Raw genomic sequence first — 14,153 nt, 5'->3', positions numbered from 1 at the left:
GAAGCACAAGCAAGAGTTGTAGTGATTGGTGCTGGTTTTAGAACTCCTTCTATGAAATCCTGAGACTCTGCCCACAATTTCCTCTTGCCCTTGTTAGAAAGTGGCATAAACTGCAAGAGAGATAGGAAGATAATAATTCATTTCCTAGCAGAATCAACAGAGGGTGTGGGAGGGCCAGATTAATGTCATTTCAACACTTGGAAAAAGAAGTCTTGAAGAGCATTGCAAAGGTTTGTACTTTAGGAAAATAATAAACCAGCATCAGGATATTAAGTGTGATGTTGTAAGCTCTCCAAATAACAAGTGGGGAAACAATTAAAATTGGGGCAATTACATCTTATTTATTTCTCTCAAATGAGATACAGGTAGATATCCTCAAATTTCATTTTGACCCATAATTTCCTTGCTAATTTCTGGTGCATTGGAATAGAAGGCTAGTTCTTTCACATTTTTGCTCCATTTTTGCTGATATCTCTAAAGGAATCTATTTCATCTGTAGGGATTTTAAAGATGTTGAAGCTGCTTTGAATGCCATGAAAAATGTAGCACGGCTCATCAATGAAAGGAAGAGGCGCTTGGAAAATATAGACAAAATTGCTCAATGGCAGAGCTCAATAGAGGACTGGGAGGTAAAATGCAAACGTCTTCAAAACAAGGAACCACATGAGCATTATCCTTGCTGATATGCACAGACTCATAATTCGTCTACTGAACAAGAGAATACTACAAACTATCCCACCCAAATTAATGTATTTTTATACATTTTGATTCATTTAATCTATTACCTATCAGCTTGTTATTAAATAACCCTATTTATATGTTTGTAGATATTCCTATATGTTGGGGCCAGATGCTTAGCAATAAAAACCACAGTTAAATTAATTCTTAGTCTGAATTACAGTTAGCCAGAAATGTGTTGAGTGTAATCTCTTCAGCTTTGTTTTAAAATGGACTGCATTTGTTGAAAATAGACTCTGCTTCTGTTTATACTGTTGTATACTTCAGATCCTTAGGTGGTATGAATTATCACTGTTTTCTTAATGAGGTATCAACACAAGCAGATCATATGGTCATCTATCAAAGGATAACAACATTGGGAAGCATTTTCCTCTATCTGCCTTACTGAGAAAACAAAACGGGTGGATAAAGGAGAGATCTTCTTTTGAGCTAGTCATATGCTGGCCACAATCCAACACAAAGTTTAAATGCATTGAAGCTAACTAGAATAAATGCTTTTAAAGATTTTGAGTAAATGTGCAAGTCTGTATGTATATACCATACATGTGCTTTGGATCTCTTCTGTGTTGGATTGTGGCCTTTTATACACTATAAAGGAAGATGAAGATACAGGGTATGTTTACTGTATGATTGGTAATCATACCATTTTTGGGAAATAAAGTCAATTGAATTTCAATACATAAAATCATACATCTCATGGGTATAGAGGACATACTTGTATTAAAATTCTAAATCTGCCCTGGGTAATATACTTAGAAGTAGTCTCACCGACTTCAGTGAGGCTTCCTTTCAATGAAGTATGCTAGGGACTGCAAACTGTATATATCTAAATTTAGCTCTAGAAAGCCATTCTCCACTGCCATTTCCAAAAGTACTATCCTCTAGATATGTTGGATTACAAATCTCTTCATCCCCAAAGCATGTTGCCTAATAAAAAATACTACTATAACTAGATTACTTTCAACACATACTTTAGAACAGGAGACCAGGTTATAGCCAAAAATCTCAACAAAAGATGATCCTCACTAGGATTGGGTGAAAGAGATCTGTCAGTCTGACTGACATAAGCCAGATTATGTAAGACCCACGAGAACTCTCAGGAAAGTATGGTTTAAGATTATTTTCAAAGTTGTAGATATTTAGGAATTCCACCAACTGATTTTCCTTTTGCAAGATCTTTTGTCCACTTCTATGTAATAAAATGTTTAAGGATGACTGGCAATAATGAGTCACTTGGTATAGACTGACTGATTTATGTAAGATTAACTATGCCAATTAAGATTCCTCTTAAAAATAAGAATATATTTTTAAAAATAGCACTAAGATAATCAGACATTGTTTCAAATGCTTCCCATATTTCCAATGGGCAAGAGAAACATAAATAAATGAGTGAAAGAATGAAAGAAAAAAAGAAAAAGAAAGAAAAAGAGAGAAAAGTTGATTTGGTATAATAGCAGGCTTATGACCACTTTTATGTGTCATAATGTGCCCTGATTTTGAGTCTTAATGAAAATACCTCAAAGGATGTAAAAGTTGGAAGATGAATAATAAGCCATTTGTGGCCCTAGAGACTTTCAGCACCGGGCTGCTGTATGTTGCTTAACCTCTTCTATGGAAAAGAAAATTATGTGCCCTTTTGTTCTGATTGACAGGGTGAAGATGTCCTTGTTAAGAGTTCTGAACTCATCTACTCTGGAGAGTTAACCAAAATTTCCCAGCCTCAAGCAAAAAGCCATCAAAGAATGTTCTTCCTCTTTGATCACCAACTTGTATGCTGCAAGAAGGTAAGTTAAAGAACGACTGCTGCCTCTGCCCACATACACTGTCTCCTGGTGGCAGCAAAATTATATCTTTTCTCAGTTGCTTTTTAATGTTCAGCATTCAAGCATTTTGTTTAAAGAACATGGCAGTGTGTTGGGTGTGACTTATTACACCAAGCATCACTATAAATCAAAGAAAGGACCTGGCCCGGGGTAGGGTAGGGAACTCTGCAAAAGTGCCTATAGAGCTGAAGTTTCTTTCAGGCTGGCTTTCTGTGCATTTGTGCTAAGGTCATTAATGAAAAGCCTGCTGTGAACTATTCTGCAACGCTGCAGGGAAGTTATGTTTTTAGCTTTTATAAGACAAAAGATGCAGATGAAAATGCTATCAAATTAAATCCACCAGAATTGCCACCCACATTCTTCCTTAGGATTTAAATTCTGATGCTATATGATAAGACAAAGTATTCTACAAATATTTCTGCCATATATGTATCCATTCCAGTGAACCATTAAAGTGCATGCCTAAGTGAGAATCCTCTAAGGATAAAATAACAGCTTTTATAAGGGTATCATAACCCTTACGTCAGTGATGGTGGACCTTTCCCTGCCTTGTTTTTTTATTTGTTTATCCAGATTTTTTTAAAAAAAACAAGATTACAATTAAAGCTTGATCCAGTTATAGTATTCCAGTTGTAATCTGTATGTCTCGTGTGAACAATTGCCAAGAATTATGAAATACTTTGAAAACCCACTGAGTTGGTGATAGGGAGAAGTTCTGCATAATATTGTAAGTAAATTAGTCAACCTCCATAGCTTAATCGCTTCTTGCCTCCCCAGATGTTCATACATACTGTCCTATTTATTGATATTTAAGACATAGATGGCAACATCAATATGTAGCACCCAATCTAAAAGAACATAACTTTTGGCCTAAGCTCCCCAAATTAATAGTGCCCATAAAGTTCTCTCTAAAAATTGCACAGTTTCTAATCAGATTCATAAATGGACTATTTGAACTTGTAGATTTATGCAAGTTTTAAAGAAGACCTGGGTGCTGCATTTTTCCTTTCCTTCCCATACCTCTAATAGTTATCAAATAGTGGGAAGAGGCAACCCTTTTGACTGCTGGGCATATACGAATCCCTAGAGTACTGTAGGTTCTCCTATAAAATGGCTATCATGGGAAGATGTGGCTGATTACAAAATGGCTGCCATAAAGGACAAATTAGTGAGAATATCCATGCCATTTTCCTTAGCTCCTCAGCATGTTGTCTGCATCCCTGCTTATCTTTGTCCTTTCCTAGAGCTTTGGATAGCTTTGGGCTATAGCTGCCTATTGTTTTTATTTCCCAAGTGCCAATGGTCCTCTGAGCTATTCTTATCAATAAAGAATGTTAGAAGTTGATACTTTGCAGTATACTGTACATCCTTTTGTAAAGTGCATCACTGAAACCAGTGTCATTTTTAGTGGTAATATGTCAGTATATAAAAGGTGTTTTTCCACATTTCTCCACAAAATTATGTCTCCAAATATCTTGTGTTTACACAATAAAACACATGAATGAAACTAATGGGAAACTAGTGGTGAGTAGGGGTGGATGGTGGAAGGAGTGGTTGGGTGGTAAATGTGTGTGATTGGACTGGATTGGATCCACATCAGTAACCCATATTGATGTCCCCCCACATGCTGAGTGTTGGAAGCAGGAACAACTGGGAATGGGTGTTCGTGGTGCCAAGCATGAGTGTGGGGTGATAGGAGCAGGGGGATGGGGGAAGATGGCAGGTAGTTCCATCACGATTGTGACAGGCAAAGGAAGATAAGACAGGAGGTTGAGGGCAGGCTGCTCATGGGATGACAGGACCAGTAGCTAAGACCTGTCCCACCTGCTGGCCCTCAGCATTCAACTCAGAGGCCTGGTTATTGGATCCTTGGTGGCTTTGGACTCTGGCTATTGTTCTTGAACACCAAGTTGTTATGTAATAAGACTTTCAACGTCCATGATTTAATTGTAACCAAGACCTGTGTGGTCTTAGAGGGGAAAGTTCTCCTTTTGGAGATATGCCCATCAGGGTTTCAAGTTTAGCACCAGCTGTGACTCCAGGGCAAGGGTGGGATGCCACTTTGAGGTCTTTAAAAGATCCTGCTTTTCAGGTAACCAGATGTGAGATTCTCTGGATGAAGTTGGGCTCTTGGGAGCAGGGGGTTTGTTGCTGTTGTACCAGTCTCCCTGCTGCACATCAGCATTCCTGCCTGAGTGCTAGACTCCATTGCCAGGTTGGTAGTGAAATCCCCAGGTCTTGTGTTCCTTGGGGATTTCTATCTCCCCTGGGTGTGTTGAGTCTGGAGCAGCTCAGAAGTTTATGCTCATTATGGTGATCATGGACCTAATCCAAGTAATTGAGAGCCAAATACATACTGCTAGTCAACACTATATCTTTTGTTAATCTCGGGGCAGTTACAATGTGATCTGAATGTTGAGAGCATTAGCATCAGTCCATTGCAATGGACAGATCAGTCTCAGCTTTTCATCTTACTGGTGCTGCCCACTCCTGCAGGGAGGTAGGACCTATTAGATTGGGTCACCCCAGGCAACTAATGCACCCTGGTCGATTCCAGAGGGAACTTGGGGGTTTTCCTGAGGATCCAGCAGCCCTTTTTAATATGACTCATACCCTGTTGGGGAGGGATGAGTCAAACAATAGCTTCCAGGCTGTTGTGAGGAATATTCTAGATATTTGGCAGATAAAGTAATTGAGATTCACTCAGAGTTGGACAAATCCTAATGATGTGATGGAAGCAAGGCCTTGCATGGTTAGCTGGGATGAATTTGAGCCAATAGCTCCTGAGGAGGTGAATAGAATCCTCAGTTTTGCTAACCCAGCCACTTGTTTATTACATCCATGTCCCTCCTGGTTGGTGAAGGCCTCCCAGGAGGTGACATATTGTTGGTTCCATGAAGTAGTATTGGCTTCACTGAGGAGGTAGTCCATTTAAATATTAAATAGTAATGCTAATCTTTGTAGCAATATGGCCTTGTTACAAAACGGAATTTTCCCCTTTTTAGGATAACATTGTCAGATCTTTTTTCTTGGATAACTGAGAGAGAGGTTTCAAGCCCTCAGGCTTGCAAGAATCACGTGATTGTAGAGCTGACTTGATTTACATAGTTTGCTAATCTCTTCTTTCCCACTTGAAGTATTTCATATACAAATAGCATTCCAGTCCTTGAGGGAAGAAAAGGAATAATCTAGTAGGTCATATGCTCATAGAATATAGAATCTATCTACAAGATTACCAGAAGAATTTCTTAACGTGGAACATTCCCATGAAGATTTGGTGTATATTTGCTTTATCAGTTGTCCTGGAAGTATATACCAAAGCATACTTAAAGAACAGAAATATACAGCCTCCAGAGAGCATTTTTTGACAAGTTGCTTCCTAACCTAAGTAAATGTTCTTCAGAATTGCATGAGTTTCTTGTAGTATGAAACATTCCACAGACCAACTGGGTATTCATGTGACCATAGCAGAATATCTTTTAGAAGTAGAGTTTATAGGCAATCTCATTTAGGCAATCTCATGGTGTGCAGATATTTTGGACTATAGTTTCCATAATGTTTTGCCTTTGGCCATGCTGGCTGGGGTTTATGTTCTAGAACTTCTGGACGGCACTTACCCTTACACTAAGTGAAATCTCCCCCCAACTCTTTCCTGGAAAACATTCTTGAATTTTTCATAAAAAGGGAATTTAATGTAAAACCTGAAAGTAAATATTTGTTTCAGGTAAGGGGTTAAAAAAAACCCTGTATCATTATTCTATACATGGCAAATTCTTGTTCTTTGGCTGAACATTCACGCATCAGAGAAGGGTGCAAAATTGTAGTGGAATATGTCTGCTTTTTTTTCTCTTAGGATCTCTTACGGCGTGACATCCTCTATTATAAGAGTCGGATCAACATGGATCACATGGAAATTTTGGATGTGGAAGATGGGAAGGATAAAGATTTCAATATCACTGTTAAGAATGCATTCAAACTGCATTGCCAGGACACTGAAGAAGTCCATTTATTCTGTGCAAAGAAACCAGAACAGAAGCAACGCTGGCTCAAGGCATTTGAGAATGAAAGGAAGCAGGTTCAGCTTGACCAGGAAACTGGTATGCAACAGCCATGAACTACCACTGAGAGTTACTATGCTGAGAATGTCTTTCACTGAACTTTCTTGCACCTTAACTATGTGTTAAACCTTTAAAATGTTCCCACTTTACGATTGACTCTACATCCTCAAGAGTCACATACTGTGTAAATTTCTGTCACATATAACTTGAATTTTTCCTAATCTTACTCAAGTGCTTATCTTATAAATCTAGCTTTACAGAGTACTGGTAAGTAAAAAGTAGAGAACACTGGCCTTTAAGGTGCTGCTGAATTTCCAGTGAGCAAGGCAGTATGGCCAATGATAAGGAATGCTGAAAGTTGTAGTTCAGTAACATCTGGAGAGCCATAGGATTCCCATCCATGCCCTAAATTAGTATCCTCCAAACAAATGCACTTCCAGTCTGTTGGGTCTGTAACTCCTCGAATTGCAAGCCAGCCAGCACTGTGAATCATGTGGCTGACCAGGAATTATAGGGATTATAGCCTCAACATATCTGGAGTCTAAAGAAGGCTGCCCTAGGACTATGCAGTAGCATATCCCTTTATCTCCTCCCATGGTGACCCATTGCCTGCAGCAACTTATCAGCCTTACAAATGAAGTTCTTCTTAAAAATCCTTCCTGAAGACTAAACTGGTTTCTGAACAGCTCTAGCCTCATTTTCCCATACTCTCCATTCCTATCTCTTTTCTCCTCGGATCTTAATCCATATTTGTTACTTTCTATCTCCTCTCCTCCATTTACAGACTCCATGCTCTTTACAATACTTATTTATGAGAGCTAAGCAGAATTGTACAGCAATTATACTATCCTGATGTACAGTACAGGCTTTGGAGCAACAATGAACTTATTTTTGAGATATAAAATTAAACTACTTGGTATAGTTTCTGCTGCATGCATTGGGATTTTCTCCCTGATATGCCCCTTGCCCCTGGGCATATGTTTGCATGATATAGCTTGAAAAGCCTAGCTGGATTAACAGCTTCTCTTTCATCTTCAAGGTTTTTCCATCACTGAAATGCAGAAGAAACAAGCTATGCTTAATGCCAGCAAACAAAATCAGAGTGGAAAGCCAAAAGGCAAGTCAAGATAGATATCTGCCCTCCTTGTTAACCTCTTCCCTAACATACATACATACTCAGTGGCCTAAAATTATTAGAGTTAATAGGCTCAGTGGCCTAAAATTATTAGAGTTAATAGGCTACAATCCAATCCTGTGTTTAACTTCAGAAGCTACGGTTAAAGGAACACCAGTTCAAAGGCCAAGTAATCACTGTAGAATATTTTGGCTTTATTTGGTGGTACGGGAATCAGAAAGGTAACATCTTTGTCAATTTGAACTTGAATCCTGGTAGCCTCAAGGGTATGTCCATGTAAATTTTGTAGCAGTAATTAGAAAATGCTTTACCACTACCTTCTTGGAGAATGTGTTTTTTAACATCTCAGTCTAGCCCAGTCTTTTTCTCAAACTTGGCAATTTTAAGATGTGTGGACTTCAGCTCCCAGAATTCCCCATGTCTAGTCTATAACCTTAGTATTCCCTGGACATTCCCCATATAAGTACTAACTAAATTGACTTTGCTTAACTTTTGAGCCTAGATAAGGTTGGCCAGATGCTGTCCCCTGCTGGGGCAAGAAAGTCATAGCATCGACTCTTTTATTAAAAGAAGCACTGCATGCAGGATTTCACATCAACTTGATTTTACTGACTCTCTAAGAAGTTTTGGAATGTGAAGATGGGACATGGTGGTGGCAGGCCTTTCCAAGTCAAATCTCCACCATTGCCCCCCCCCCCCCCAGATTGAACTGCATATAAATTCAAGCATAATGCTCGCCACTTCTTTCTGTCTTGTCTTTTGATTTTCTAAATTGAAGGGTATGGCAGTGTTTTTAAATTTTAATTTAATGAGATCACAGCACTTGTCTGAAAACAGGAGAAGTGCAGTAAGTAACTAAGTTTCCCACATGAAAACTAGATCTTTCCCAGGGCCAAGGACAAACTTCCAGCACCATGGACTCACTGTTTTGAGCTGCTTAAGCTGCATGATAGGCATTAAGACCATTAGTAGCCCCTTGAATTGTAGCAGTGATACATTGAAAAATGAGTTTTTGGATTCTGTATTAAGAATATGTTAGTTTCCAAAACTCAGATATGACAAATCAGGAACTGCCTATCTTAAAGAATACTGTTTTTCAATTTGACATCCTAATGTGCTTTGGGTTCTTTTACAACCTAATAGGCCCATATACTAGGATAGCTTTTACCACTCTGGCACTCTCCAAATGTGCAGACAATGCAACTTCCATGGGAATTTTAGGAGTTGCAGTCCCACCACATCTAGAGTGTGTAAGAGTGAAGAAGTCTGGAAAATACAGAGATATTTCTGAGAAAAATAATTGAGAAACAACCTGCAGAATATGTAGCCCTCCCCTTTTCTTCTCATGTATTTTCAATAATATTTTGCTGAGTGAATCAGGTCAAAGCAATACATAAGAACAGTGCTAAGGCATCCGATTACAGTAAAGGTAAAAAGCATATTGAGAATGGGACACTCCAGTTCTCACAGGGGGCAGAACAGAAGGTGCAGCTATGAAACCTTTTTTCTCTTCACTCATTTCATCAGCAGTGGTCACCAGGACATACTACGATTTCTTGATGCGCCAGAAACACCCTACCCTGCCTACAAACCTTCCCCAGCAGCAAGTCTTCATGCTGGCAGAGCCCAAGCGCAAACCTTCAAACTTCTGGCAGAATATCAGCAGGCTGGCACCGTTTCGAAAATAAGGGGAAGCAGCCTGACCTTGTGCCTGAATCCCTTTTGAGAAAGCACTTTATGCTTCAGTCCTGCAAACCCAAGCACTGCCTCCGCCTCCTGGCTTAGCATCCTCCCGTATTCCTTTACTTTGGATCAACTGGAAGAGCTTCAAAGTGTCATGACCTTGTTGTGTACGTGTGCATGTGCGTATGTTGGTGAAAATGAGCTGAGACTGCCCATATGGATGAATACCTAGGAGAAGACTGGTGTCAGAATCATTTTTTTAAAAAAACTTCCTCATTTTGTCCCTTTTCTTCTGGACTGACCCTTCATCTGGGAACATTTATTTGGGGATCAAAAAAAGGCTGACAGGAAAAGTCGACAGTAGATGAGCAGCTACCACCATCTCTTGGCCATTTGCTCTGAGCAGCTATCTCATGTTTCTACTGGTGCCCATTTTCCTGGGATGAGGGACTCCCTTCCTCTTACCCAGATTTTCAGAGATCCAGAACAGACTGAGCACTCCTGGGGATCGAGCTTCACCTTTTCCTACGTGAAAGCTGAACAGCTGATCTGGAACCAGTACTTGATTGACCAACCCGAAGTGTGGCTAACAGCCAGGATATTTGCAACCTAATTGAGTTAATGTACATTGTGGGGAAGGGGGAAATGAGCCTAAATTACATTTTAATTACTTTTACTTTCTACAAACAATTTCTCATAGTTCCTGGCCAATGATAATTTTTCTCAATGTTTTTAAAATGTTTATTTATGTAACAGTGCAAATAACTGTATTTTGTAAGTTTGTAATCTGTCTTGTCAGGTTTTAACTTGATGCCTCTTTGCCTCTTTTTTCCCACTGAAGAAGGCCAATATTTGGAAGCCTGTATCAACCCTCCACAACTTGATGTCCTCCAAATGTGTGGAAGTCCCATTCCAAGAATTCCAAAATAGGCGCAGTGAGCTTTTAGGGATTCTGGGAGTTACAGTCCCAACATATCTAGGGGACACCAGGCAGAAGAAAGGCTGGCCTATATTTCTAAAGACATATGACATAGATTTGTCTAAAGATTAATTTCTTTAGTGCCAGGCACTTACAAACTAAGCAGTATTATTCGGAAACTGTATCACCTATGCAACACTCTGCAGAGGAGGTGAGGGTGCTTAACAGAAAGACAGGGACACAGATTTGCCAATTTCTATGGGGAGTGTATATTCAGACACTAACCACTTGAAAATTGATGGCACCCCCCTTCCCCATATAATCTTTTGATTAGATAAAGATTTGCCTTACCATAGTGAGATAGATAGAAGCCATAACTGACTGAATCCCATTGTTTAGGGATTTCCTGGTACTGTGAAATTAAAGCGAAGAACCCAACCTACCCTGGCATGACTGTACTCCAGGGGAGTGAGCGTTCAGCAGTGTAATGCAAGAAGATGCAGTGTCCAACTGTAGCTGACCAGCCTTCAGTTATAAAAATCCAGAAGCATGTACAGAATCATTCTTGCACTATCTCTTTCCCCCTTTGGAGGGGTTACGTTTAATTTCATAAAGAAAATTGTAAAACTGACTTTCATTCAGTGTCTCTCTTTTTTCTTATGCAGAAATGTCCTTTACATTTGATTACTATTAAGTGAACAACTAGTAGGTCTGCTTTGGAGCAATGGGCACACAATTTTTGTTTCATACTAGGTGCATCCTTGTATTTAATGTATCGTTATGTATCTGTAGTTCTACATATTGAGATGGTAGACTACTGGGTTTTACGCCCAAGAAAATCAGACAATATGGGAGAGGGTAGGATAACAAAAGTATATAGCCCAAGTTTGTAGGCAGGCAGAGCTCATGTTTTACCTTAAAAAAAAAAAAGTGACATAGTATGGGTGAATTAGCATCTGATCATGCTGAGTTGCAAATAGCAATCATGTTAATTTTGCAGTTCACTCACTCTCATGTTACTACATGAATTGATCAATTTGAATAGATCCAGAATTATCAGGGAAAGTTCCAAAGATAATGGCCAGATAATTTGTCCTTGAATTAACAATCAATTCTCATAACCACATGAATGTAATCATGTTTTATTGGCCACAATACAAAAGTGGTTCACCATTGCCTTCTGGGATACCTTTTCAGCTTTCCAGTCCAATCTACAGTCCTGGTATTCTATTCCATCCTCCACTCAAATGCAAACTGGGCCTGAGACTTTCTAGTATTTTTTTTTTTAATTAGCCACCTTCCCGCAGGTGCTGCCTCCTGCTGCAGTGCTAACATATGTTCAGCTCGAAAGCTTGTTCAATAGGCACATGTACTACAGCCCCAACTCCCATCAGATGTTGCCCTTTAACCATTCTTTGTGACTTACCATGTTGCCCGAACCTACTACCTTTCTGGAAATTAGGAGTTGTAGTCTTCACTCCAGTTTCCCAAAACCTAAAATGGCCATTTCTGATTAGATGACATAATAAAGCACAAAGCCTGATTAAACTGTGACATGGAATAGAGATGATAGTATTCATGCACCGGTTTAACTGAACTTTTTAGTCTAGTATGTTCCATGAACACAGCCTATAGAAATAATATGCTAAGGTTGCAGTTTGATCACTCAAGCATACAGCAGTTAGTTAAAGGAAGCTGGAAGTGATGCAAATGTGTCCCAAGTTATTTTTACGTTGATATGGTTAAGTTAAAAACCTCAAGTCATTGGTTGCTTGTACAATAATTGAGAGGAATTAACAGACAAAAGTCTCCTGAGTCAGGTGAGACTTCCATAATTGAATGACATGCTTTAACAATGCTAGGATGACAATTTTTAAAAAATAAATGTTAGCAATATATACACCCCCATAAACATTGTTTGAGGTTATCTGGAAATAGACCAGACAACTTCAGAACATAGTGTTGTTTCTTTCATTTAAATGGAGAGTACCTATTGTGTTTTAATTGGACAATTTTGACAACTACTAGGTAAGTGATGAATTTGCAAAATATTTCTTGCAAAAGGGGAAAACATATACTTCTATAATTAGGAAAGAACATTAAACTCTTCTTCAGAAGTCCTTAACAAAAAGTGGATGAGGTATAGATCAGAAGTTCCCCACATTGTCAGCAAAAGTTCTAACTGAAAAAAAAATTCTCTGGAACAACTTATTGGAGGTTGCAATGTAGAAAGTAATTTAATTCATGTTTCAATTGATAGCATTTGTAATATTTCAAACCATCTCATTAAATCATGTAATACTGTATGAAATATACTAGTTTTAGCTCAGAACAAGTGTCCAGCTTACATGTAAATTTGGGATCCAGTGGTACCTTGATTGCCACACAGGCAAGGCTATAAACTGCTCTACATATTCCTAATAATCACACTTGAGAAAATATGAAATAAAACCAGTAACACATAGACCAATCCCTTCTGCTTGCTGCTTATCTTTCAAAGTCCTATGATCAGTGACCCGACCAGTTTAGTGCTTTGTCACATCAATTTCACCTCACATTCTTCTAAATAGATGAGTTTACCATCATTCACATCAAATAAGGAGAGTGATTATTTAGCTTTACTTGCCTTGAATTCTAGGCATCACACATTTAAGGATTCAGAGAAATTAGAACAGGTTCACAGAAAGATGAAGTTGTAGGGAAGAGAAACTAAGCCCTATGAAGAAACTGAAGGAACTGGGTGCGTATAGTCTTGAAAAAAAGTTGACGGGGTAGGGGTGGGATATAGTGGCATTCTTCAAATACCTGAAATAATGTCACACTGAAGGGTATGATCTCTCATTACAGAGTCTAGGGCATGAAACAGATTTAAGTTACAGGAAGGCAGAAAAAGCTTCCAGTTTGACAAGAACCAGTTACCTAGAGGGGTTGTGGGTTCCCTCTATTGGGTATGTTTCAGTTAGATAGCCATCTGTCTGGAATGCCCTAATTTAAATTCCTGATCTGAACAGGGAGTTGGACTCATTGACCTAAATGGTTCCTTCCAGTACCAAACTCCCAACATTAAACATGGCAAATTTATAGTAGTTCTCTAAAAGTATGTAAAATTTAAAAATAAATCATTTGATATTGCTAAAAGAGAAAATTTTGCTATACAAGTAAATAACTCAACATGTACTAATCTCACTTTAATGTTTTTCTCCTTTCAATGAAACTTGCAAATTGTTTTAAAATTCTATGGATGGTGTAAGACAGCAAGTATGATGTGAATCAAACTATTGTTGGTCAATAGATCAGAGGCAGATAATGTGATTTCCTTCAGATGTTTTAGATGATAATCCCCATAATCCACTGTTAATAGTTTTGCTGGCTGAGAGTGATGGCAATAGTAATCCACAACATGTAGAACGTGCCAGACTGCCTATCTCTGTCAGGGATGAATAATTTTTAGCATGGTGCATGTTGAAAAGCCTAAACATCATTCAAGTGTCAGAACATATTTTTGAGGATTGTAGTTGCAAAAGAAAAAGACAACAATAAGCAACACAGTCAATCTTTATTGAAAACTGAAGTATTAATACATAACAATTCCTGTTACATAAACGTGCTTTTAAGAATTTAACTCTGAGCTCATCTACTCATTGGATTGTATAATAAAAATGAATTTTACACAACTGGCTCAGAATGGAATTGCCACTCCTATGTGTTGATGCAAAAGTTCAATGCAGATGTGATGCTTTAAACTTCTTCTGGAAGACAACATTGACCTAAACTTGGGAAAAAGTACCAATACAACT

The 14,153-nt window shown here is 38.6% G+C and overlaps 1 protein-coding gene across 2 annotated transcripts in view; it reads left to right on the top strand.

Annotated features, from left to right (window-relative positions):
• Positions 1–14,118, top strand: part of ARHGEF4 (Rho guanine nucleotide exchange factor 4) — a 175,324-nt gene extending 161,206 nt beyond the window's left edge. Inside the window, exons 11-15 of one of the 2 annotated variants that reach the window (XM_088132236.1) lie at positions 500–629; positions 2,391–2,522; positions 6,415–6,658; positions 7,659–7,736; positions 9,285–14,118. In XM_088132236.1, the coding sequence (XP_087988362.1) occupies positions 500–629; positions 2,391–2,522; positions 6,415–6,658; positions 7,659–7,736; positions 9,285–9,442 (742 nt within the window). In that variant the 3' untranslated portion in view covers positions 9,443–14,118. Of the gene's footprint in view, positions 1–499; positions 630–2,390; positions 2,523–6,414; positions 6,659–7,658; positions 7,737–9,281 lie in introns of both variants that reach the window. The other variant, XM_088132234.1, reaches the window with a different exon arrangement.
• The last annotated feature ends 35 nt before the right edge of the window (positions 14,119–14,153 follow it).

The sequence above is a fragment of the Python bivittatus genome, unplaced genomic scaffold, assembly GCF_059951505.1.
Source record: "Python bivittatus isolate LINGU-HERP-01145 unplaced genomic scaffold, Pbiv_v1 ctg000980_np1212, whole genome shotgun sequence".
Taxonomy (NCBI): domain Eukaryota; kingdom Metazoa; phylum Chordata; class Lepidosauria; order Squamata; family Pythonidae; genus Python; species Python bivittatus.
Note: the sequence above shows the minus strand (reverse complement) of the source record. Positions and strands in the feature narration are given on the sequence as shown.